At 37.0% G+C, this 26082-nt stretch overlaps 2 protein-coding genes across 11 annotated transcripts in view; one reads left to right on the forward strand and one right to left on the reverse strand.

Annotated features, from left to right (window-relative positions):
• Positions 1-1131: 1131 nt before the first annotated feature.
• Positions 1132-22878, reverse strand: LOC132156735 (CSC1-like protein 2). Of its 4 annotated transcripts, none has more exons than XM_059565725.1 (24): positions 22637-22878; positions 15775-16008; positions 14927-15006; positions 13315-13353; positions 11621-11711; positions 10424-10461; positions 9556-9698; positions 9410-9461; positions 9213-9321; positions 8484-8554; positions 7419-7499; positions 6906-7029; positions 5998-6131; positions 5666-5803; positions 4979-5132; positions 4789-4895; positions 4563-4649; positions 4343-4408; positions 4006-4168; positions 3810-3915; positions 3565-3732; positions 3207-3322; positions 3052-3114; positions 1132-2923 (listed from the first exon to the last, which is right to left on the reverse strand). In XM_059565725.1, the coding sequence occupies exons 2-24, from the start codon at positions 15976-15978 to the stop codon at positions 2768-2770; spliced, it is 2490 nt and encodes an 829-aa protein (XP_059421708.1). In that variant the 5' UTR covers positions 15979-16008; positions 22637-22878; the 3' UTR covers positions 1132-2767. The 4 variants fall into 4 exon arrangements, with proteins under 4 accessions (XP_059421708.1, XP_059421706.1, XP_059421707.1 ...); XM_059565723.1 differs by having other exon boundaries at positions 1132-2926; XM_059565724.1 differs by lacking the exon at positions 22637-22878 and adding an exon at positions 17937-18137 and having other exon boundaries at positions 1132-2926.
• LOC132156737 (arginyl-tRNA--protein transferase 1-like) overlaps positions 9595-26082 on the forward strand; it is a 94351-nt gene continuing 77863 nt past the window's right edge. For 4 of the 7 annotated variants that reach the window (XM_059565728.1, XM_059565727.1, XM_059565732.1 and 1 more), the window contains exon 1: positions 23328-23574. In XM_059565728.1, the coding sequence (XP_059421711.1) occupies positions 23460-23574 (115 nt within the window). In that variant the 5' untranslated portion in view covers positions 23328-23459. Of the gene's footprint in view, positions 9716-23327; positions 23575-23989; positions 24149-26082 lie in introns of those variants that run through there. The other 3 variants (XM_059565731.1, XM_059565730.1, XM_059565729.1) reach the window with 3 other exon arrangements.

The following is a 26082-nucleotide window of genomic DNA, read 5'->3' on the forward strand; positions in this document are numbered from 1 at the left end:
AGACATTGAAGAGTTTGAGGATGACACTGTACAAAAGATAATTTGAGGGAAGGTTGAGATACAAATCTATTAAAAACAGCAATCGCAAGCAAAGTACGATCTTAAGGGAAATCTGAATGGACAAAAGCAAACAATGCATGGTTGACTGTACATGGTTTTGCTGGCTAAGCTGTACAAATGTAAATACAGTTAAGTGTTCCAAGAGCAGTGCAATGCTTCTATTTACAAAAATATTACACTGATTTAACCACTTCACTCCGGGCCAATGGCCAGTTAATTCAAAAGAAGAAAAAGTAATAGACAAAAGAAATAAATATTGTGGACAACATCTGTAACAAATGGTAAAAGCCTATAAAGATGCATTAATAAATTATTTGCCACATCGTGCTTGAAACAGTGTTTTTCCTTAAATAGATCCAGGATGCAGTCATATTGTCATCACCTACAGTATCTAAGCAGCAAGAGCGTCAGACTGACAAAGCACTGCAGTTACTCAATGTAATCCAAATAAGATCACTGAAAAAAAATGGCTTGATATTGTTATATACACCATCATAATGTTACATATTGCACATGAAGTGCATAGCCTACAGTGTTATTTGCATTTAACAGTTACAAAGCTCCTCAGTGATAGATTGGTAGATTAGTGTGATTTACATAAGATAACTTTCACTTTCACTTTTCATAACTTAAAATATCACTAATGTGCTAATTCACAAGTTTACATACACCAGACGACTGTTTCAAATTAACATTTGTTGCAGAAAATGACAGTTGAACACTGCATTGCTATTTCTGTAAACAATAAATGTCACAATGAGAACTATTAAGGTCCACAAGCAGGAAAAGTCCACCAATTAAGAGGTCGGACAAAGAAAATAGTTACATTTTAAAGCAAGTACCCAGGCACAGCCTTTGTCTGCTTATTTTGAGAGAAAAACTAAAAAATATTTTGTTACCAGTTCTGACTTGCATTTTCAACAATGCACAGAGAGCACTGATGCAATATGTATATAATGGACACAGTAGCACAAATGTCTGAACATGGTGACAAAAAAGATATAAAGAGTGTCGTAGGCTAATAAATAGTAGTCAATGTACTAGTTTTTGTGTGTGTGTTTCCCCCCCCCCCAGACTTCAACCACTAAATGATGCATAAACCCAGTCAAATAAGCTCACAACTGCAAGAGTGTCAGTGAAAAATAAAAGCACACAGGTAAGAGAGTCTGTTATTTCCAGTTCACTTGTAAAATTGCAAAGGAACACACCAATGTTGTCTTATTTAGGACACATGTTGATATGACCCAAGGAGATCTTGCTTTCATCATAAACCACATTTTTAGGACGTTCAGTGTTTTCTGATTATGTTTCCCATGCACGTTTTTACAGTGTTTATGAGTAAGTGATCAACAATGGTATTGTGTACATCACTTAGTTAGTTAGTGGCAATAAAAATAAAATAAAAAATGAATGAAACCATTATTTCATACCCATGCATAACAAAAAAGAAAAATCTATTCACATTCACAAATTCCACCTTTAAGTCCACACAGGGAATTTGCTGTGGGTTAAAGTTAATTTTGCTACAGTATCAGTTATTGACAGGACATTCCTCAGTAGAGCAACACAATTTAAACCGATCCATCTGATGCCTCATTCAGAAAGTAGCATCATACTACGCATAGCGTAAGTATGCTTTAGCAGGTTTACATTTCAACACTGGATGTAGAGAAGACGTAAGGAGATTAGTTCCAGGGAAAGTGATTTGACTTGAGTCTGTCAGACAGTCTGAAAGTGGCTTTTCCAGTTCAAGTATATGGTGAGATGATTAGTGTTCGGTGGCTGTTTTCCTCACAGTCGGTTAATTCAGCAGGCTGGAGTGAGTTTTTCGATTCTGTGTTCCAACAATTACTTATATAAGAGAGACTAGCCGTAGTCTTTATGTTAAACAGTACATTCGCTTTGGTAAAGAAGAATAAAAGTTATGTGAATTAATTTGCTCATCTCCAAAAATATTGTGCTATAGTGCCATTTCAGCTGGGAAACTCCAAACTTTCAGAAACATTGAGATGAACTGTCTGTCATTATTACTGATGTTTATTCCACAAGCATTTCTAATATTTATGATTTCTCACATTTGATAAATGATCCGTGATAGTATTTCTGTGTACTACAGATGATTAACACGGGGTGTTGCTAAAGCTAAAAAAAAAATACTCATAAATACTTGATTCCGATTGGTTAAATCATACCTATCTGTTACCATAGATATCTATTTTTGTTTTAACTCACCAAACTGTTATCCTATGTAACACATTTCCTAAGAAATCTTTTCTTTATGCAAAAGATTTGGAGGTGAAATCTGACCTATATTTGTTTTTGTGATATCCACCCTAATATACAACTTTCCTGCCCACTTGAGATAGCACTATAGCAGTTTTAATTTGTCATAACAGGTAAAAATTCAAATGTTAATTGTTTTGGTCTTATTTACTAGACATGCACTTATGTAATGGCAAGAAACGTTGTACGAACAGGGTAACCAATGTAAAGAAGATTTATGAAACTCAGTTTCTAATAGTTGGAGTACAATCACAAGCCACTCCATATTCTTGACAATTGGCCATCCTGTCTCCAAGCCTCAGTGATAAATGAGTGTTAGAGCTGTGAGCTGTGATGGATTCACAAGCTCAGTAAGTGTAGTGAGGTGCAGTGGATCTCTGTTTGGTCATGTTTAAGTTCAGCACATGGCGTTGCCCGGCCTGGGTCACTGGCGCACCTCGTTCTCAATAAGGCGATCCTCTCCTGATTGGAAATCACCCTCGTTCACCACCTCATCATCCTGCGATGACCCCTGCCCCTCGTCCTCGCCACTTCCCGTCTCATCTGTGTTTGGGTCCTGTAGCACTTGGGCGACGTACGTCTGCTGATAGAGTAAAAAGAAGGGTGTTACAATATCCAATTTTGGTTGAAGCCAAATTAGTAACTACTAAATAACTGCTGCTGGGGTGTAAAAAAGCTTTCTTGCTCATCATGATGTTTAAAACTTACCACAGACTTGATAGGTGGAGATGAATCCCGGGGTCGTCCATTGTCTACAACGTCCATGTCGATCTGTAGAGAATTCAGGAAAAGCACACTGCAGTTCTAGACTTGGTTTTATTTACAAAGAAACAGACAATCAAACAGACAGAGCTGTTCCTGACCTTGTAATTGTGCGCACTGAGGTATTTGAAATGACCGAAGACGACGTGGGAGAGGCAAATGATGATGGTGATGATCAGAACCACAAAGGTAAACATTGAGGTTGGAGCAACAAAACCTTTACATTTTAAAAGAGGAAATCAAGAGAAAAGAGAGCAGGGGGGAAAATCATATTAGAGATATGACAATAATCTTTTCAGTCTTGTTTTCCACTGGGCCACAATACTGTCCAAGTGCAAGTGAGCCACCTTGCTGCCTATGTTTTGGAACTACTATTGCATCCAGAGTGTGTCTAAAATGCAGCGTAGGCAAGCAAATCGATAGGGTTTAGAACAGACCCACTTTCTGGCGATGTATTACCTGTCCGGACAGTAGAGAAGAAGAGCAGCCAGAAAAGGCAGAGGATGGGTGCTGCCACCACCTGGTTGACAGCTCCAGAGTGGATTTTCTTATCCAGTTTGGAGGGCAGGTAGGCATAATACATGTTATACCTGTCCACCAGGTGTTTCAGTAGCATGTACATCAGTCCTGCAGACAAAATTCAAATCAGCTTGTGTTAAGCGTGCCACCACAATGCAAGTTTTTCAGTGAGAAACGTCACTCACCAAATGGTACAATAATTGGACAGGTGATGCTGTAGGTCATGACCACAGTAAAGACATTCATCATCCAGGCGTAAGCAGCTCCAAACTGGAACTCATAAGCTTGATGCTGTAACAACATGGAACCATGGGTATATGAGTTACTGAGTGAAACAGTAAGGGTGAATGTCATGACTGTTGTACTTGAAACTACACAGACCTTCTTCACGTTGCGCCTCTCGGCAGCTGAACGTGCCAGACACAGCCGGATCATGTACATAAGAAAATAAGGAATGCGTAACAGGTCCATGGCATTACCAATGAAGGCAGACGCAGTGACATAGTTCACAAAGAAAGCTCCATTATCTGGAAGGAAGACACACCTGATGGAGACAAAAAAGGAACCAAGCCATAAAAACTTTATTATATCTACAGTCTTGAAAATATGCATAAACCAAATGGTGTGTAAACACCACGACCCCTTAATTATTATTTAACTCTCTTGACAGCCCCTGTAAAACAGGACTTTACAGCTGCGAATCCTCTCATGGACTTACTCGAATCTGACTTTTGCCTCTTCCAGGAATTTCTTGTCAAAGAGCCAGCGGAAGAAAACATCCAAACTGCATTTTGGAAAAGATTATGTGAAATGTTTAATGCAAATACGGCAAACACAGCCTGTATAGAAAGTTTCAATGTTTTCCATTTCTATATAATTGCATGAAAATACACAAAAATTGCACCATATAAATGGTACAGATGCAAAACCTAAAATACCTGCTCAGTCCCAGAGACGGCAGAAGCAGAACCATAAAGATGAGGAAGGTGTAGCATTTGTGCATGGTGGTTCTGTTCTCTCCAGATCTAAAGGGAGAAGTCATGCAGATTTTAAGCTTAGGACCACCAGGTTTGTGTGTCTACCACAAAATGGTTTAGTAGCTCTAACAGAAAAACAACTCTAGGTCATTCAGAATACACTGATCTACATGGTTTGGCACTGTACCGTGTCCAATGGGCCTCAAAGAAGGCGGAGTAGTAGACGATGGTGGGGAGAAGGGCCGAGAAGCACCACAACAGCAGGGTGGGGAAGAACTGAGTGATGATGGGGTTCTGGAGGAACAGACACAGGGGAGGAGTGACAGAATCATGACCCAGGAATTACACTGCATTGTGATGCTCATTAACATTCTTACGTTCAGGTACTCCACGGGTTTGGTGACGTTGAACTTGTCCATGGTGGAGATGATGATGGCAGGGGTGGTGAGGAAGAAGAGCAAGATGAAGAGAAAGCAGTTGATGACAAAGCAGCGGAGCCACCAGTTGAGGCCACCAATGGACAAATGCTCCCTGTGGAGAACAAGGTACAACTCATGATTTATAGAACAAATGATGGAGCTACTACAAGTATTTCCAACCTTACCCAAACCCTATGTAGGAAATCTTAACTGCTTGATTGCTTGTTTCATCACAAATGTAAACTCTGTTATCGCATGGCTCTAATTTGCTAAATGTGACTGTAAGGCATTAACATATTAAGATATTATAAACATTAACTTGTATTATGACTTTCTAATCTAAAATCTAATCTACTTTAAAACAATGTGCTATTTAATGACTGTCTCCAAAAACAGCCCACAGATCTGTGCAGTCTAATGCATATTACATAAAAAATGGCAAGCCTTAATCAATCATATAAATAACAATAACAATATGCATTATATTGTGGAATCACTGATGAACTGTGGTCAGTCTCTTCCAGTCTAAGTGGGTATTTCTTGGCCAGTAAAAAAAACAGCAAAGTGGATTCCGGTTTCTGCCTGATGTCTAGCTCTGAGACTAGGATCATAATGGATTGATGAGATTTAGGATGAAGACGTTACCAGTAAACATTCTGTGGATCTGGAGCGTATGTGACTGTCCAGTTGTTTGTGTTGAGGAGGTTGCTGAAGGTGGAGCACTTTGGCTCTCGTCGACAGTGACAGCCATGAAACTGACACGCGTTAAAATCTTTCAAGATGCTGCCGAGGGGGAAAAACAGCTATTAATATTTTTTTCATTCTATTAAAAATATTTTGATGGTAACAAGCTCGTATCTGAAGAGAATACCATTAAATTGAATTAACATAATATCCATGAGCAATTTGACCTTTTACCCCCATTAAACTTTTATCATTTATTCACACACAGAGATCAAAACATCTATTTGACTTACACGGCTGTCATCGATTCATTCTGGAAGGTAACAAAAGCCATTCCCAGAGGTTTAGTGTTGACTTTTTCTCGTTCTTTTCTGTATTCTTCCTTCAGTTTGGCCTCGAGATTAGTGTAGTAGTTCACAGCATCTTCCTGCAACAATGGATTAACAATATTTGCATTATTTGTTTTAAAGACCCCATCAAATAAAAATTTGCAACACTTTTTGGCCATAAACATATCAGCATCATATACCAAATTGCATATTCCTGATCAATCTCTTAAGTGTTTTTTCCTCTTGGAGTATGAGCTTGATATTCTCTACATCACACTATATGAAATTTAAAACCTGATGTATCAAACAATGTACTCAACAAAAACTCATGCAAACTTTTTTTTTTTCTTTCTGACTATTATTTCATGTGCCAGCTTTACAATGTAATATCATGTAACTGTCACTTTGAATTCTGTTACTTGTCCAAGATTTAATTAAACCATAAAGCAACAAACCCTCCATTTAAATCTTTGTACTCCTGCAAGTTAAAGGGATACTCCACCCCAAAATGAACATTTTGTCATTAAGACTGACTTTAGCATTACAGTCATAGTCCAGCAGGGGGAAATGAAGCACCTCTAGTGACAAACTGGAAGTCTGTTTATCTAATGAGGACACTTGAGAGCTGCTGAATAATCCCGTGCTGATGTTGAACATGTCTCATAGCAGCAGAGGGTACATCATCCTGACTTAAATGCGATGAAGCGGAACTACAGGAAGCATGCAAGACAGAGGATGTGACATGTCTGATGGGAAAACGCTGTGTTCATGCATTCATGATTTACCTTTGAATGTGAAGTGAGGATTCATGAGGATTCATTTATTAACGAGGGATCTAGACAGCTGAGAGGTTACAATGCATATGATCTGACCTGCTCGCAGCCGGCGATGATGCAGCAGCAGAGGTGGCCGCAGGGTTTGGGGTTAATCATAGTGGACATGTGCTCCTTGGCCATCAGGTCTGTGTAGAACTTTTTGCTGCGTTCTGCCTTTTTTCTGAAGAAGACAAAGTCAAAATCATTGAATTGAGTCTGATTTCTAAGTTAACTTCCTAAATGCTTTTTGTTGCAGTTTATATGAATAAAGTACAAAAAAAGGAACATTTCTGTTCTTATTTCAACAAAAGGTCAAAGTAGAATGTGTTTCAGAAAATACTGTTTAGTTTGACCTCAGGAGGACAAAATAAATAAAGGAGTCATTTTATTTTATATTAAATGAGGCTTGCAGTGTGGCTTACAACCTAGGCTGATTGTAATTGCATAGCAATGTACATAATTAAATAGCAATATTACATTATTATGTAAACACATTAAATACAAATCTTTATAATTTATTCATAGAGAGATCCTTTTGTACAGTACTTAAAATAGTGACTAAATGTCTACCTTTCAGACTCCAGGGACATAAGCTTGGCAACGTCGTAACAAATGCGAGCATCCAGAACCACACAGTTTTCATATGCTTTCCTGGATATTAACACAGAGATGAAAAGGAGAGAAAAAAAATGTAAGAGACAGAACTCCCATGAGGGGGACAGGAAACCGTTATGCTAATTCCCACTTTCTCTTTTAGCCTGGCACTGGAACACAGTGTTGATAGTCTTGCAGGAGCCAGGCTTCAGTATTGTCTGGCATGCACTATACTTCACGCAGGCCAAGAATGGCTCGCTTAAGACGGGAACAAACCGACCAATATGTAAAATTACCAACCACCGTTTCTTTTTATGTGATGCTTAAGGGTGAGAATCTAAAATCAATAGTACCAAAATAGAAGACTGGTATGCAACAGATTGGTAAGCTTTTTAAATAATGACACAGCGATGTACACACAACACTGAAGACATTAGTGGAATATAATGTGTCAAAATTCCCATCCATCCTAAGCTAATAGGTCTGTGGGAGTCTCTTTTCCCAGTTGGCTGCAGTAGGACAGACTGCAATATGCTTTGAAACATCTGTGAGACTCTCTTTTGTGTTTGTTCTATTCTTCCTCTTTTTCCTCTTTCTCTTCCTCCATTGGTTTGGTGGTCACTTTGGCCCCACAGCCTTGTTCTAGAAATCCTTGACCCAGAAGAAGTTAAAGACATGTATTGTCCACACACATTCTTTAGCAGTAAATGGGATTAGATAAGCTGTGGATGGAACACTGAGTATCTTATAGCCACATGATCACTTTAGATCCAATTGAAGTTGGTCATTGTCAATTTACTGTGTCAAGTGGGAACTCTAAAAGATATAGTCCACCCAAAAGTGAAAATTCTGTCATTATTTACTTACGCAGAATGTAAAAGAATATCCAACAAATATTGGACCCCGTTGACTTGGATTAGACATTTAGCTATCAAATAGTCATACTTTGCATATATTACAAACTTTACCCTTACAGATGGTGGGAAGGCAGATCCTAATTAACACTGTGACAAGAAATGAGTATCTCAAGCAAGAACTTACTCAAAATGCTGCTTTATATCACTCTCTTCTGCATATTTTGCGATCCCGGTAATGAATAAAGTGCGTTTCACCTGTGAATAGAGACAATTTGGAGACATCAGGGTTAATTTATGGACCTTAGTCATAAGAGATACATTTCATTTGATACAAAATATGGGTCTGTGAATAGACAGTTTGCAGTGTTAAAATGTATTAAATAACTGGCTAGGTTTACATTGTTTGAGCAATCATCTGTGCACATTGTAATTGTATTTCTTTGTTTCTCTGGAACAACTTCACCATCGCCAACCTCTTATTTTTCAACCCCTTTCAGTTACCAGTGGATAAAACCAAGACCCACCTTCAATTTTTTCAATTGAAAATATCACTTCAAAATATGCTAGATTATGCAAGTAAAGTGGGTTGTTTACTCTGACTAAGGTTTCCAGCTCTCTCTCTCTCATGTAGAACGTGAAATATTTGAGTAATGATGAATGTGGGTTTAAGTCAAAATCTGGAAATAAAGGAATGTTCCTAGTTTGATACAAACTGTGGTTACTGTAAGGCACTTACAACTGCGTTAAAACTTTAAAATGGGCCAGCATTCTGTAGGGCTTAAAATCTAAATTGTGATGCTCATATCATAAGCTTTGATTATTTTATGTGGTAAAGGACATTATGCCAAATATGCTGTAGATAGGAACCCAGAACATTTCTGTGCAGTGTTTTGGTGAAGTTGTCTCTGCTCACCAAGTCGTCCTCTTTGTAGTGCATCCTTGATGTGTGTCTTCTCATGCTGAACACAGTCAGTAACAGATAGAAGAAGGCAAACGTAGTGTGCAGCCACAGCAGGTTATTACTGAAAGAGAGCAAAAACAAAGGGATGATTCATTCATCAACAGTCATTCAAGAGTATTATCAGTGTCACAGATATTACCCGGGCTTACCCAGATTTTAAGTTGGCTATTGTAGTTCGCCCAAAACTGTAGGCATTATCTTCTGCAGGAAGAGAAGATCATATGGAGACTTTAGTCATATAAACTATAGGAAGCCAAACTCGAATGGCTGTGTTCAGATGACTTTTTTGACTCGCCTAATAGGTCTCCTGAGAAGTTGATGGGCAGGACGATGCCCACGGAGAGCACTCCCACCACTACCAACAGACCAATGATGTGCCGCTGGAATGAGAGGTAGTGCACAGAATCCTCACCACACTTCTCCCTGATCTCGTCATCTCTGTAAGGGTGAAAGAGGTAGGTCAGCATAACTGAATCAACAAACAGAACTAACAAATATTGCTACAAGTGTGATTGCATCATATAATAATTGCTGTTAATAATGTTCATCGTCTGGCTGTCATATGCACACTAACTGACAGTCACCACTTATAAGCTACTACTAAATATTGTAGAAACGTAATTTTCTGTAAAGTTGCTTTGTAATGATTTGTATCGGAAAAAGCGCTATACAAATGAACTTGAATTGAACTAGCTTTATTACCCAGATGTCATTTCATTCAGACTTCATTTGAATGATGGGCAAATACCATTTCCATGAAGGAATACCTCAACTTTAAACCCAACAGTAATGGATTTGCTTTTTACATTTATCTTTACTTCAAAAAAAAAAAAAGAGGGAAAAAAAGAAAGAAAAATCTGAACACTTTTTAAATGTTCTATTCCACAGGGGGAAAAAAGCATAAAAAAATGCATTAGTAGTATTTAATTGAACAAGCACAATATTTACACACAATATAAACTATAAATATTTGATTAAAAAATCCAACCCTAACAGAGAGAATCTTTTTGCTGACATGTAAATGTGGTTATAATTTACTGTGGTTTTGTGATCAGCAATCTAATTATTTTGGAACTAGTATTTTCAGCATAGCTGGAATAATAAGGAAGACTTCATTTCAGCAGTTACAGTATGTTCGTTAAGGAAAAGCAGGAATGACTCACTTTATCCTGAAGATGGCAGTTAGCCAGGAACAATAGCCCTATTACAGAGACAAAGAAAAGAACATTACATTCAGTGCACTCTAACTGTCGTCTCTCAGTCACCTCCACATTCAGAGACATTAACAGTCTCTAATGCAGTTTGAGGAGTTGTTAGAAGCTGTGTGGGTGCACGTGACACCAGTTTACATAAGTGTAGTTATTCCAGATCACAGCAGGGGAGGGGGTTAGGCAAACAAATGGCTGTCAAAAGGCGTTGTGTGTGCTATTATGAAATCCACAGGTGTGTGTGTGTGTGTGTGCATTAAGGGGGATAGAGCTATAGTAGATGACATAAAACACTTTCTGCGTAGGCCTTTCAAACTATGTGAATATGTGAGCAAGGAAGACAAACGGTATGCTCAGAAAGTCAAACTTTTACAGCACCTTTACTACTTTTGTAGTATGTTTATACTGTGAACAATATGCATATCTTCTATATGGACAGAAACAACAGACAGAACAGAAGTTCATATTTTGAATTTGCTTTTATTTTTGTATTTTCCGTTTAGATTTTTAGGAATTAGTATTAATCATTTTTATTTCAGTTCTCATGATTTTTATTTCTGTTTTAGATATTTTAGTACTTTAAGTTAAACTAAAGGAAAATGAGAAATGATGCATTGACAACTAGCTGAAATAAACCGTTAATTAAAATAAAATAACTTGTAATAAACGTTTTTTTTTTTTCATTTTTGGTTTTAATTAATGATAATAACCATAATAAGGAAACAGGAACAATATCATTAGAATCACTTTCAGAACTCATTTTTCTACAGTAAATGATGAATGACAAAAATATTTTCAGTGAATCAGAATCCACTTGGCTTTAAAGTGCTTGAAGATTTAAAGTGACAGATGACATAACTGCAGTGGACTCTAATAGAGTTATCGTTTTAGTTCTAGTTCTTGGTGTGAATGGGCATTAACACAGGATCATTTTACTATTTAGTAATGTGCATAGAATATCTAATGTTTTTGATACTGTATGTTGATTATTCTCTAAATGCACAACTCAAATGTGTCTAGTAGTTACTATTTATCAAATTATAGTTTGATACACACTAAATGCTGTTTTACATACATGTTTTAACATTGTAAGGAGAATACAGTGTAACATAGCCATAGGCATCCACATTAATGATCTTGCAAGCTACGTACATTGTCCCTTTGGTCATAGTCGACTGAGCTGGACACAGAGGTGAGACGCTCGTATCGGGAGTCAGCAGGCGTCTGCATGGCGGAGGCCACACTGAACACAAACACATATTATCAAACACCCAAGCTAACACAGAAGTGTACAGTCACTTAATGGCATGCCACTTCATTCAGCAGGATTTCGAATCAGGATTATAGATTTTGGAAAATGTACTTCTGGATGAAGATATCTTTTAATAATTGTTAACTTTATCTTAGCATCTTTACAGGGTCCATTCAATGTCAGCTTATTAATAAATGATGGGGATTGCTAGGCCTTCCGAGCTCCGATTACTCAAGCTACATCAGGCCATATCAAGGCTGACCAAATGCAGTCAGGCACGCAGCAAAAAGTGACTGTTCGAAAAACTCAAACACAGAGTTAACATTAGCAATTGATGAGAGGCGTTGCACATAAACTGTTCACAAAGAGACTGCAGTAAACCTAGAAAGTAGAGGAACATGCAGAGAGAAAAAGAATACATTTAGGCTGATGAAAAACGGGCCAACGTTTTGAGCAATTTTGCCGGGAAACTTTTTCTGAGCAATGTTGCTCTGGCACTTTTTCTCAACTAGTTGACTGTTGACGGCAACATTGCTCAAAAAGTTGCCCCATGTATCATCAGCCTAAGAGTTGATTAGAGCCAGAGTGTGTTAAACAGAGAAAGACTCGTCAAGAACTGGGCAGAGACACTACTTTGATTCTAATGGATGATACAGGGGCCTCAAAAAGCATAGTATGAACTTCAGTGCATTACATAACTAAACATCAACTGCGTTTAGCTTAAAAGTGTGCTTGTGCTCTCTTTAAAATAACATTTTCAATAAAATGTTGTTTGTATAGTTTGCTATCTAAAGCTTTGGAATACATACATGTTTTATTGGGGCCAATGTGTTATTCTCAGGCTACAATATTCACAAATATTTTGACTGATTCTATAGGATCACTCCTACAGGGCACTTGGAATAAGTATCAATCCCATCCATTTGTAAATTGACAAGAACAGTTACTGGACAAATCACAGGTTTCCATCAAAACTAGGTCTTCCAGTTACACGGGTTTTCTATGCCACCACAGGATGTTTTACCTCTCCCTGTAAGCCTCTTCCCTGTGCGACCTATAGGATGCTAAGACCCTGGCCAAAGAGTGCACGCTTAAAGGAACAAAAACATATAATTTAATGGTGAAGTGTGTAGTTTTGCAAAGAAACTATAAGTAAACCATGTGTAGTTTGAGTTTCTGATGAGGTTAACACTTGCAAAACATTGCTCTGTTTGTTTTAGAGTGGTCCAACTTGTGCTGTGAGTTTGGAAGTATCTGTTTATCTGAAAGACTGGGATGAGAAAATGTGGTAGGAGAGTTTAGGAAATATGATTGGAAACTCGTACAATTTAGTTTGGTGCAGAAATGACACAATTCACCTTTAAAAGACACCAATTTATGAGAAACACAATTATATTGATTAGTTCAGGTAAATCTGATGAGTATATTGAGAAACCCTCAACCAATCGACTCTAGGAAGAAAGTAAAAAGAGTTAGAAACAGTACACAGTGAACAAATTCACCCCAAAGCAGAAGAAATGCCAGAGAGTAAATTCAAAAAGCAGAAACAAGGGGTCCTTGGAAGAGAGAGATGAAGTTTAAAACCAACACATACTATTCCTGCTCATCCAGACGTTGATATTCCTGATTCCGCCTACTGGTGAGGGAAAACAAATTCTTCAAGTTCATGCTTAACAGGAATTAGTGAAAATATGAAATGATTCATTTTGAGGAAGAACATACTATTTCTCAATTGGGTTGCTATGACACTACCAATTCAACATTTTCCTTGACTGCAAGTTATTACATCTATTCAAACCTTTTTAATTTAGCATTTAGTGTTGGATGGCACTTGACTCCGTTTTCTTTTTTATTATAAAACTAAATAAAATACAAAAAATACGCAAAAAACTATAAAAATAATTCAACAACAATTGATATTAAATATACCACAATATTGGTAAATCCTTTATTCTGACTGGACTGCATTGTTCTGTAGCTAAGAGCACGTAGCTCTAGGTTTGTTGACAGCTTTACAGTTCCACATTACTTCACCACAAACTTCACACTTTCAAACTAGTAATGTCAGCTTGACCTGTTTGTAAGCAGGATGAATCTGTGACATAAGCAAACAGTTCCAAACCAGGCAGGTTTTAGGCACCAAAACCAGGAAAATGCCTTGGGACAAACTCATGTAATAACAATGGTAGGAGTGCAGTAATTAACTGTTGAATTATTCATTAAACATACAGACTAATGGTTTTAATAACATTTAAAAAGAGAACTGGGCAGTCATAATGTGCGTGTTGTGATTCAGGGAAATGTTTATGGAAGTAAATGTTCAAAACAGATTGATATATTTTGGGTGGGGTACACACACAAAAACACATTACATTTATTTAAGGGTTTACACCTCCTTAAATAATCCTTAAAAATGGTTAGATGCCACACAAGACTTGGTCTTAAAATATAGTGAGTGGATCTGACTCGAGCTGAATCATGACTTTTTTTAAACAGATGTGCTAGTATGAAACTTAGACTTAAAAACTAAAAAATGTGGCTGTTGGACAAGACAAAAATGGTATTAGAGATGCCTGGAATATAATCAGATCTCCCTTAAACATGATCTCTTTTGCACTTACATGCTGGTCAAACCAGTTTTCAAATCGAAGGATGCGAGTGTGATTGAAAGGCATGGTCATATTACTAATGAAATAAGACTGGCTGAGCTTTTGGAAAGGTAGAAGCTTCAGCTCTGTACAGCCCATCCATTAGCTAAACCCATTATGCAGCTGCTGAGCTCATACTGATGACTTGCAGTGTTAAATGCAAGAAACGCATTGCTGCAGGATGCATTTTCTCATTTAATTCACCTAATCAGAGGTCTTGTCCAAACCCTTGTCTGATGAATGGAGTATATATAGTCTGATGATTTCACAAAATGTTACTCGGTGCAAGAAAGATGAGTGTTTGTTCGGGGTTATATTGAAGACAAGAGCATGCTGTGATAATGCAGCGAGCTGAGGCCGCAGTATAACACGCAGGGAATACGGCCGTAACAGTGCAGTCGTTTTATAGTTGTTTTAGTGTACATTAATAAAAATTACTTTTTTAATATTACGGTTATGCAAATTAGAATTACTGCAGTAATTACATTACAGATCTAAAATGGTAAATTAATTTTCATTTAAAATTGTGTATTAGAGAAATCTACTATTCATTTTTACCTGTCGGCATCAGAGACCAATGCAAGACGGCCATAATCAAACGCCACCTTCCTCAAGAGAGAGAACACACATAGCAGTACCTGGAGACAAAGAATATCCATGTTACACAATCAAATTCACATCTCATTCCACACATGCATTCAAGTGCAAATAACGGATCATGGCACCACAAATGAGACATTTATTAAACACACATTCCTAAAGTGCTGAAATTTTTTAGCCACTTGTTTATTAACGCAATACATTATGCATTTAGGAGATGCTTTTATTCAAAATGACTTTAAATAGAGGAGTGTAAGCAATTTGTCACAGAACCAGCAATATTTTCTCAGTAATCGATTATTATGTGGATTAGGAAACTAGAGCAGAGGAGAAATGTACAGAAGAGAAAAGGTTTAGGGTTGTGAAGAGGTTAAGTGCCGGCAGAAAAGGTGTGTCTTTAACTGCTTCTTGACAGTTGTGATAGGTTTAGCATTTGGGTGGAGGTTGGCAGCTCATTCAACCAGAGAGAAGTGGGGAAGATGAAGGCTTTGGAAAGCGACATTGTTAAGATGTTGCTCACAGAATTTCCGTTTTCCTATTAAAGTAAACCACCTTTACTTTGGTATTGGCAACTGATTGCCCAGCCCCATTTTCTGGTATGGAATGCCTGCTTTTCACAATCCTATATCCTATTAAAAAGTCCATTACCTACAACAACCTATAACAATGACTTAACCTCTATTTTACAATGAGGAACAGGTATTAAGAAAGTAAAGAGAATAAAGACTGATTCCATGTTGACTTTGAATGACTTTGAACTCATGGCAAATGAACAACAAATTAAATTTTTGAAAACTTATGCTCACCAAGAAGCACATGAAGTCAAGGGCAAGTACGGTGGGCACTCCTCCGAAGGGCAGGCCCTGGAGCACGGTGCTGCGGATCCGGGCCGAAAAGCAGAAGTCCTTTGAGCCATTGGAGCTGGAGCAGTTCTCATAGCCTTGGCATGAGGCATGAAACTCTGCTTCACTGCCCGTAACCATCATGAGCAAAGCAAACACAGCCAGCATCCTCAGTACAGCTGCATACTGAAACTCCACCTGTAAGGAGACAAGATAATGTGTATCTTAAAAGTGAAATTTTTTAGGGGGTATACCAGCATATGAATGACCCCACGTTCTATTATTGATCACATGGGTGTTTTAAATAGTCAACTTTCTCAAAATAGTCCACTTTCATTGCATGAGTCTTCTGGAACAACATGGGGGGGAAAATTAGGACAGAATTGTCATTTTTAAGTGAACTACTTAAGAAATGGCTTACAGAATTCAGATTTTATAGAGAATTACATAGATGAACCAGCATATTTAAAGATCAAAAAGGCAAAATTCAAAACAAACAATGAATCTTGCTCATGCTTTCTTCGGAAAGTAAAGAGAACGGTTTTGGAAATAATCAGACAGGAAAGACCGGTCCTGGTAACCTATGAGAGAAAGCAGAGAAAACACATCAACACACATCAGCAACCACAGCTCAATATCATAAATCAGCGCAGTGCCTTTACTATAGGTGTGACTTAGCGAATTGTGCAACTGCACGAAAGCTTTGCTGTGAGTAACTGAAAACAGATCTCTACATTAAAACATTCGTGGACCTGTGCATGCTGTGCTCTGGCATGCTGCCGCTGACTCAACACAGACACATCTATATTCCTCCTACACTGAGATCAGCCACGAAACCACTTGACAATGGACAAGTGGTCAGTCAGTTCAAGCTGTCTCTCTGAAGCAAAATTTGCCAACTGTAACAAGTTCTTCCTGAGAAAACAGTGTAAAATCACCAGCCAGTACTCTATATATCAAATATTACGGAACAATGTTTCTTTCATCTGTGAAATACAAAAGAAATGGTGATGTTTGCAATGCTTTCCTCTTTTTCCGGTCTAAAAAGCCCCATTTTTTTTTATAAAACATTAAAATACAATAAGCATAAACAAAACAAAATATATAAAAATAAAACATTCATATTTTAAGTATGCATTCCAATTAAGTGGGGTTAATATGAGCTGGTGTCTGCATTTAAAGTCCAATATATTGCACAAAGAATACAATGAAACATACACATACAAGGACTGTCCAGTGTGGATTAATGGTCAGAACCAAGGTTATGTTAATTGTGACAGCAGGGCTCTTGTCTTTTCTAATGGAAAATAAAAACAGCATATAAGGGTGATGGGGGAGAGAAAGTCACATGCTGGCTTTCATAACAAACCAAGTTCTGTGCCAAACCAGTCATGAGCATATCATCTTTGACATCTTTTCACTTCTGATAACTCAAGGAAAGTAAGCACGTGGCAGAATTCCTGGTTGGTGAAAAACTACATTACCCTGTAAATAAATTTCCACCAATCAGAGAATTTTGACAAATATCACCAAAATCACACTTAAGTGCCGCCCACTTCCATTAAGGACTGCAAATGATGCAAGTCAGTCTCAAACTACTTTTTTTTTCATTTTGTAGCTGGTTGATTTAGTTCATGGCTTTTAAATGCCTATTCACACCAATGACAATAACTAAAGTTTTAATACTCATTCTAATTCTTGGAATGCATATAACTACCCACACGATAACTATAATGATAACAACAATGACGAATATCATTGGAATCACTTTCAGAACTACTTTTAAGCAATGAAAACATTGACAGCCAATCAGAAAACATTTCGCTTTTTAAGAGTTCAAGCATTTAAAGTGGACAACAAAACTGCAATGCACATTTATAATAAACAGAGCAATATTGTGCATTGATGTGGACTAATAAATATCCTACACAAAGGTTTTTATAAAATCCCCATGGGAAAAATCCAACTTCTGCACTTTTTACTGGCGCACTTAATCACACTAAACAGTTGGAATGTCAAATTAGATTATCGAGATGCATAAATTCAAGCATGTTAAATGGATTTAATAAATCGCAAATGTTAATGCATTTCCTTTGGCAGCCGTCGAACGGTTCATGCTGTCTTGCCTGTAGACGTCAGGGTCTCTAGGAGGCTTTGGGACAGATGGCTGGGACATCCACCCCGCTGCTGTTCTTCTGAACTCAATGCTAATGCAGAGTCATGAAAACAAACAGCGCATGACAGAAACCGTTACAAGCTTGTGAAAGCCAAGCTCTAATAAAAGCATTAGGTTACAAATGATCCATATTACAGGCAGTCGTCCTTTATTTCCAGTCAATTAGGCCTGCTGCCACACGGACTGATCTTGTGATTTCCTGGCATCACGTATTCAAAAGACATGATGAGCAGCACTCCATCTGAGTCTGACAGCCAACAGTCTGAATACGGCCTGTGGTGGCCACATGTTGAAAGCATCCTGATGTCTTTAGTCCAAATGCACTGACAGATTGCTGCTCTTTCACCTGTTTTCCAGGCATCTGAAAATGTGGTCAACAGATCAATGAGAGAACTGATTCTGAACAGGACACTGGAAACCACAGCAAAGCAATGCCTTTCTCGTAACATGCTGACACTTGTTAAGTTCTGAACTGAACTGAAAGTTCTAACCTCAACAAGTTTGATGAGACTACAAACTTTGCTTTCATATTATCGTTTAAACAAATGGACTTTCTTGAAATGGAGAGAAAATATATTCCAGACTTCTTCCAATGTTGGTAGGGAACTTTGGAGTAGTTGAGAATACCAGCATAAAAAAAATGATGTAACATTTCTCCATCGCTGCTGCTGCAATTCTTTATCTATTGCACGACCTAACTGACCTTATTTGTGCAAGTATCATTAGACTCGACTCAGCAAAACTCACAAGATCTTTACCAGAAGTTGCGGTGTCTGTTAAAAGTTCATCATCTCAGGCCAACAGAACTGATCTAAAACCGTTCACAACAGCTGCAGCATTTACTAATATCAGGATTGGGCAAAACCGGGAATTAAAAAAAACTGGGTCAATCAAATTGGCCACAAATCACATGATGCTGGAATGACCCGCTGTTTATAAAATATATTATAAAAGTTATTTAACTGAACTGAGATTCGGAGTATCTCAACAGAAGTAGTTTAGCTCAGGTTTTAAAATTGTGCATTTTTTTTATTGTGCATATTAATTCTCTGACAAGTAATATAAATTATATCAACATAGTTTTCTAAATTAAGTTCAATAGTGTTAATACAATTACCAAAAGGATCAAAAGTGGTTTCAGATCGTTTTCAAATTATAAAAATGAATACTGCTAACAAAATATGAATCCGAGTCATTAAACAAAAATTAAATGTATACAAAGTTAAATACTAATTAAACATTCCAAACACTAACAAAATGCATCAACATTCATCATTTAATGTTTCTAGAGATGTATATATAATATTCATAATATATAACATTATTAAAATCTGTCATTTTCAAGTTTTCATTATACTTCTGCATCCAACTTCATGGTGTCTGTGTAATATAATTCTGATTGGTGCACAACCGTGAATAGCACACTAGCCTTATATCACGAGCCAGTAGCCAAAATACCCCAAGAAACAAGTGACTGCTCCACTGAATCACACTATCATTTCTTCATGCCCTGCTGGACTACACTTCAGAGTGTAGCTTTCATGAGACAGACAAACAAATCGAAAGCTGTGGATAGGAGTGTGTCGCTCTGATAATCGGTTCTTTCCAGGGGTTGTTGGCCTCAAGGTGAAAGGAAACTGTCGATCATTAACCACATTACAAGAGTGAAGTAATACTGGCAGCTGAGCTGTAAATAACATATAACTTCATTTCAAGGTCAACATAATACCACTTCACAGACATTATCAGCAGTCTTCCAGGGAATACTGCGATAAGAGTTTTCTCCCCGTGGAATGTGTTATATATATATATATATTTTTTTAACCTGTTTTATCACTGCTACTGAATTTTATTGCATGTATCAATCGTGTTACCTGATCCAGTGCTGACCTATTTACTACTTTATTTTTAACCTGTACTTCATTTTCATACGTTTATGTCAGTGCACACCTTCTGACTGTTTGATCTGAATGCACTCATCTTCTAGTGTCTCAAGTTTCTGCAAACTGATTCTCATCACAACCAACTAAAATGTCCAGTGAACCCTGTACAAATAAATAGGACAGATTAAAGCTGATGGCTGTGCAGATATCACATACCTCCAAAATTTTGCAAAAACATAAATATAACCAAACACAAATAGATACAGGAAGCGTGCGATTAAGAGACAATGACTCTGATAAGATTTTTCACTTGAAATTCTGCAACACTATTGCAATGTTTTACAGAGACAGACAACAATAATATATTTTGTACTTTTATGATACTGACAAACACCATAAAAACACAGGTGGTAAAGAGAAAGCCACATGATGAATGAAAGCATTAATGTTGAAGTGGTACAGATAATTCCGGCAATGTCAAATTAAGTTTTTTTCCACTGTAACTTATAAGATTTTCCTTAACAAGAACTGCACATTTAACAGTGTTTTATGTCCCATAAGTAAGAGCAGCAGTGTTATATATCGCTGTTAGTAGTACCATTAACCAACAGGATTTCACCATTACTTTTTACAGTCTTTTAAAAATTACAATCATTTATGCTTCCAAAATGGATTGAACTCGATGCTAATGTAAATAAGTGTTCATTTTGACTCAGCAAGTAGAGCATGGTCAGTCTTTTGCTCTGGGCTCTTGATATTAGTAACTGCCATTGTCTACTAATAAAGTTTGAGGGCGACATTACCAGGGCTCACATGGAGGCAGTACATTTAAATCTTGTTCGCTATATCATGCAAACTACATTCGTGTCAGGGAGAAGACAGGTGTGGAACATCTGGTGAGCCCCAGGAGCAGTTGTTGCTTTTCTGAACAAGACCTGTTTGAAAGAAGCTTTATAAGATCTGACATTCTCTTCATTTCATAAACTGCAGCCAAACTCAAAGGGGAAACTGCATTCTGACTCCAGAGACAATATTAAACTGGGAGTGAAGACTTTATCCTTTTAAAATAAACTGAAATGGTTTTAAAACTGTATCCAATTTCTAGAAGCCATCTCCAAGACACCAATGAGCTCAATATATATAGATTTTCGTTGCGATAAGCTGATGCCGAAGGCCAAACGCAAGGATCACAGAGCAGCAGCAGAAAACACTGACTACAACTACAACAGAAACAGAGAGATCTTTTTTTTTTTTTTTTTACAGAAATTGCTGGTACTGTAAATTTGACAGATATCAATATGTATAAAGATATAGCAAATAACATTGAATTAAAGATGAAATTGTTTAGTGGAAAGACTGAAATCACATTTTCGTGTGAACCATACTCTGGTAAACTTTAATAACTTTATGTACAACTTGTGTGTTTTTTTCTCCCAGTGTTTACCAGGGGTTTTCCATTTCGCAAAAGCCATGACTGTCAAATATAATTACTTAATCTAATGATAAATTCTTTATTATATATATATATATATATATATATATATATTATAAATATTTAGTTTCTATTACATATTATTCTACTCACTTTAATAGTACTACACTGTTAAATGTATTATTTGTTTAAATCAATAAAATGTTTTTATAATATTTACTTTGATTTAGTTTATTTATATCTTCTTGCGGATCCTAGTTTCAACACCCTACTGTCACTCACATTTTTGGACATAGACTTGAAAATGCATGATCCAAACCTAAATTTTAATAATTCATGACTGAAAACATTTTGTAACATGATTTTGATGAACCATTTTCATGGTAATGCAATGTTTGAATTTAAAATGGCTTGCAAAAGATTAAATTTGAGATTTTAAGTTTTCAAGTGATAATTTCAGATGATTTTTAAAGTGTGATGGAGAAAAAAGCAACAAAGAAGACTTTTTTTTGACAAAGGTCAGAACTCCTGTCATGATGTAGGTTTTTGGGGTGCACTCTTGCCATAAATTAATCTATTACTTTTCCTACATATTTTTCTTTAACAAAAAAGACTGGTAAAAAAAACTATTTAGGAGTCTTAGACCTTTCCAACGATATATAGTTTGTCATGATTAGATTAGGATTTAATTGTAATATAGTGAAGTAAATTTAGGCGGCCCACATATGTAAAGTTATAGACGCTAAAATCCAACATAAAAAACATTACATAACCTTCGGTTTGGATCCCTTCATAAAACCCTCGTCATAATCTATCAGATGGATCAGAATATGTCACTAGAGTGCACCATAATCTACAATGATGCTGGTGAGGAGGACTGACACTAATCAGCAGATTAGCTATGCCACATATCACCATAACTCAATATTAACCACAGCAGACACCATCAACATTTACTAGACTTTAGGAAAACAGCTGCAGCTAAATTAGGAGAGGCTAATCAACCGATGCCAACTAACAGCAAAATAACCATGGTAGCTATAGTCGGGTTATGAGTGAGACTTATATATTTAGGCATTATTAAAGATACATAACACGTAAATATGTATCGATCTATCTTTAAATGAATACTTATGAATAAAGTTCAATACTTCGCTACAGCTAATGAGACCTAGCCGAACTGTTAGCCGCATAGGTGAGGTGATTTCTCATCAGCATGGTTAAATTATTTGACATATTTGATAGGTTTGTTTATAGTAAAACTAGACAACACAGTGATCAGACTGACAACGCTTAAACTAGTTAGTGTAAATGGTACAAGTTAAGATAGCTCACCTGGCCGCAGTGGTCAAAGCCAAAGTAACGTCAGCTCTCGGCTAGCTGCTTCAGTAATATCCCAAAGTAACCGTGATAATCTCAAAATTCCAGTTCGGTATTTCCTTAAAAGATTTAATAGTTGTCGGAAAAAAACAAAATGCCGAGGATTAGTCCATCATTCAGTTAGTGTCTCATCTGTACGACACAAGCCCTAGCATGGCTGTGTTGGGTCGGGCCGGTGTTAAGAGCGGTTGATAGGCAACACACGAACTGTTTCCCAGCTGGGGCGTCGTCCAAGCTCGGCCATCTTCGGATTCTTTCGGTCGCATTCGGCTCCGCTTTCGAAGTCTGTTGTGTACGCTCGGTTGGTGTTCGGTTTTCGTCGGCTTTTTTTCCGGAATTGCTCGGTCACATTCGTTTTTTAAACGACTTTGCCACCTGGTGGTGGATGATACGCACATCTATAACTAAAATTAGTTTGTAATCTATTGTTAAATGTATAAACAGAAGGAAACGTATTTTCCCTCCATAACTATTTTTAAAATACTGTCATACTGTCAATCATTTACACACAATTTAACCTGTTAACTGTCGTTTCCACTTTTTGAGCATAAATGTGAAAATGACATTTCCAAGTTAAGTATTGTAAACAAAATAAATGCAAAATATTATAATAATACGAATAATACAAAATGTCAAGTATCGCGTTCTTATTTTGTAGAGCTGACCTATCTCGCCGTTTTCGGTCCTTTAGGGATATTTCGTTTTTTATTTAAGTAATTTTAGTTACATAAATGTGACTCACACTTCACATCAGCATGCGTGTTGCCTGATGTTTTGAATGCGCCATCACTGGCTGCACATAAAGGAAATGTACTCCATAGTTGAGCTCAAAGGTGTAAAGTTTGGATATCGCTGTGGCTACTGTGGAAATGCAGGAGGTAAAGCTTCATACGGTAAGTGAAGCTGCATGCTATAAAGTATACACTTAACAAACAAGTAAATTACAAAACACAATAACCTTATCATTTTCGCGTACTGTAGTTCACAACAAGCGTTCAAAACGATAGTTTTATTGTTTTATTGCCTTTTTTAGGGGGCTTTTACCACACAACAGGAAGTGTAACGTTACAGTAAATCAGTGCTTCCTGGTCGGCGAAATGTTTTGTTCATTAATATTAATTGTGCTCCGCTGTCGTTGCTTCCTTGTCTTTTTGGAACGTCCAATCATGTCACCTCATTAATATTAATTTAATTATTTCGTTTTTCAAGCGCTTTCCAACTAACGGCGGTGTTTCAGCATATCAGACCAATCAAAGACGTGCACTGTGCGAACGTCATGCAGCGTAATTAATATTCATGAAGCAGGCCTTTCCAATAGTAAGGTTCCTTTTTAACATGTTTCTGGACGCCGCTGAGAGAGCGTGGAAATGGCAGCGGGTGGATCGTACAGTATAGTGGAGTATTTCGGGGGAGATGACGGCCATCGCTGCGGTTACTGTAAACATGAAAACGGCAATTTATCACACGGTGAGTGGATGTTAATCTGTTACCGATGGCTGGTGGTAAATCCTCAGTGAATTGACCGAACCGTTTAGGAAAGCCGGGTGTGACCAGTCTGTTTTGACTATCTTACAACGGTTTCATCAGCTGGTAAACATGCTTTGGTAAATGTTGAGACGCTTAATTATATTAAAGTATTAGTTACATTGTTCCAAATGGGTTGTTTAACGTATTTAATTGTGTAATCCATTCAAAACGGCACGATGATTTGTCTGTGGTGGGTGATGATAGATCTGCTCAGCTGTCAGCCAAACGTTTCCTCACATTGAAATGTATAAGGTTGCAACTTCAAATGAGTATTTTTTTTTTAAACAAAAGAAGATATAAATTATTTCTTGATGTGAAGGAATAGCAGAGGCCTGGTCATGTTTGTTCATCCCTGCCTGGACCAGTGACAACAGCCCAGATCTTTACAGGAACTGTGTGTGTTTTAACAAGTAAATTCAAAATGATAATAAAGTGCATATTTGATACAAATTCGATAATCAAATACAGGTTTAAATAAGTTTTATGAAATGATGAATTTGCAATTTTTTAGATGCCGCAGATCCCCAATGATTATCCTTGAGTGAGGCACACACCCATGCTAAAAAATAAAGGCTTCTTGCATAAAGACCCATGTTACAGTATGAAAAATTAATATTATAATCACATCTAAAATATTTAGTTACATTATAATGTTTTTTTAAATATTATAGAATTGTTACAGTTTTGTATAAAATTTAATTTAAGTGTTTGATAGGTTTCGATAACTTATTTGATTATATTTAATCTGTAAAAAAAAAAAAAAATGTGTTCAGTTATTTATTTTGGACCCCGCCGCTAGCATGATGCTGATGTTGACGCTCACTCTAGAACTGGTGCTAAAAGTGGCGATGTAAGCAGATGAACAAGGATTGCCAGGCTGCAGTGTTGTAACAGTGGGAAAGTTAGGTATAAATAGCTAGGAGGCAAGCCTGTCTATGAATGAACGTGATCCTGGTAATCTGCTCCATGCCACATAATGTGGAAGGAAGCGTGCTTCCGATGCTAATCCTGACGTGGCTGGAAACCATCATGATGGGACCATTCAGAGACGTTTGATTAATTTCGTTTGGCAGGTTTCCTAAGCCGCTTTGTGTATTTTAGTGACATGTATAATGTTGATGGTCTCAGTAACTTCACATCTTTGGTCTTTAACTGATAGGCCACCTCAAACCATTTCATGCCTGCCATGTAGGAGAATAGTTTAAATGATTGCCAAAGTATTTGAAAGGGAATGCAAGTTCCCAAACCTTTTTTTTTTCTTTTTTTTTTTTTTTTTGAGTAATATGAACCACTTCATCATTTACAAGAAGTCATTATCTTGCACTTTTCAGCAGTGCATTCATTGATAGGTCACATTATCTTCTTGATAGTCATTACCTTGCATTTTTCAGCAGAGCATTCATGTTCATCTTCTTAATCTTTTTTTAATGTGCACTAATGCATCATGGATAAAAAGTCTGAGATCGCAAATGGAATCAATCTTGGTTTCACCTTGACTTTGTGAACAATACAGTTTCCTCTCATTTCTCTTATTTTGGGCTGAACTAATGTGTTTAAATCTGTGTGTAACTTTTCTTTGCAAAGTATACTTACCAGTTAACATAAAGATCAGCATTGGGTGGAAATGCAGGAAAATGCTGGATGTATGCTGGATGATTTAAGGACTGGCATAATTATATAGAGGTGAATGACTTGTCTTAAACTTTTCACTTTATCACGCTCCAATCAAATTTATCCAATGAGATTGCATTATACCGGGCTAATGCTTAACCCAGAGAAGACACACAGCCAGAATCCTTTTTCAGACACTTGCTTCTGTTGCAAAATTATGAGTGCATTGATTTGCAACAAATATAAGGAGACATTTCATTTAT

This window comes from Carassius carassius, chromosome 14 (assembly GCF_963082965.1).
Source record: "Carassius carassius chromosome 14, fCarCar2.1, whole genome shotgun sequence".
NCBI lineage: Eukaryota > Metazoa > Chordata > Actinopteri > Cypriniformes > Cyprinidae > Carassius > Carassius carassius.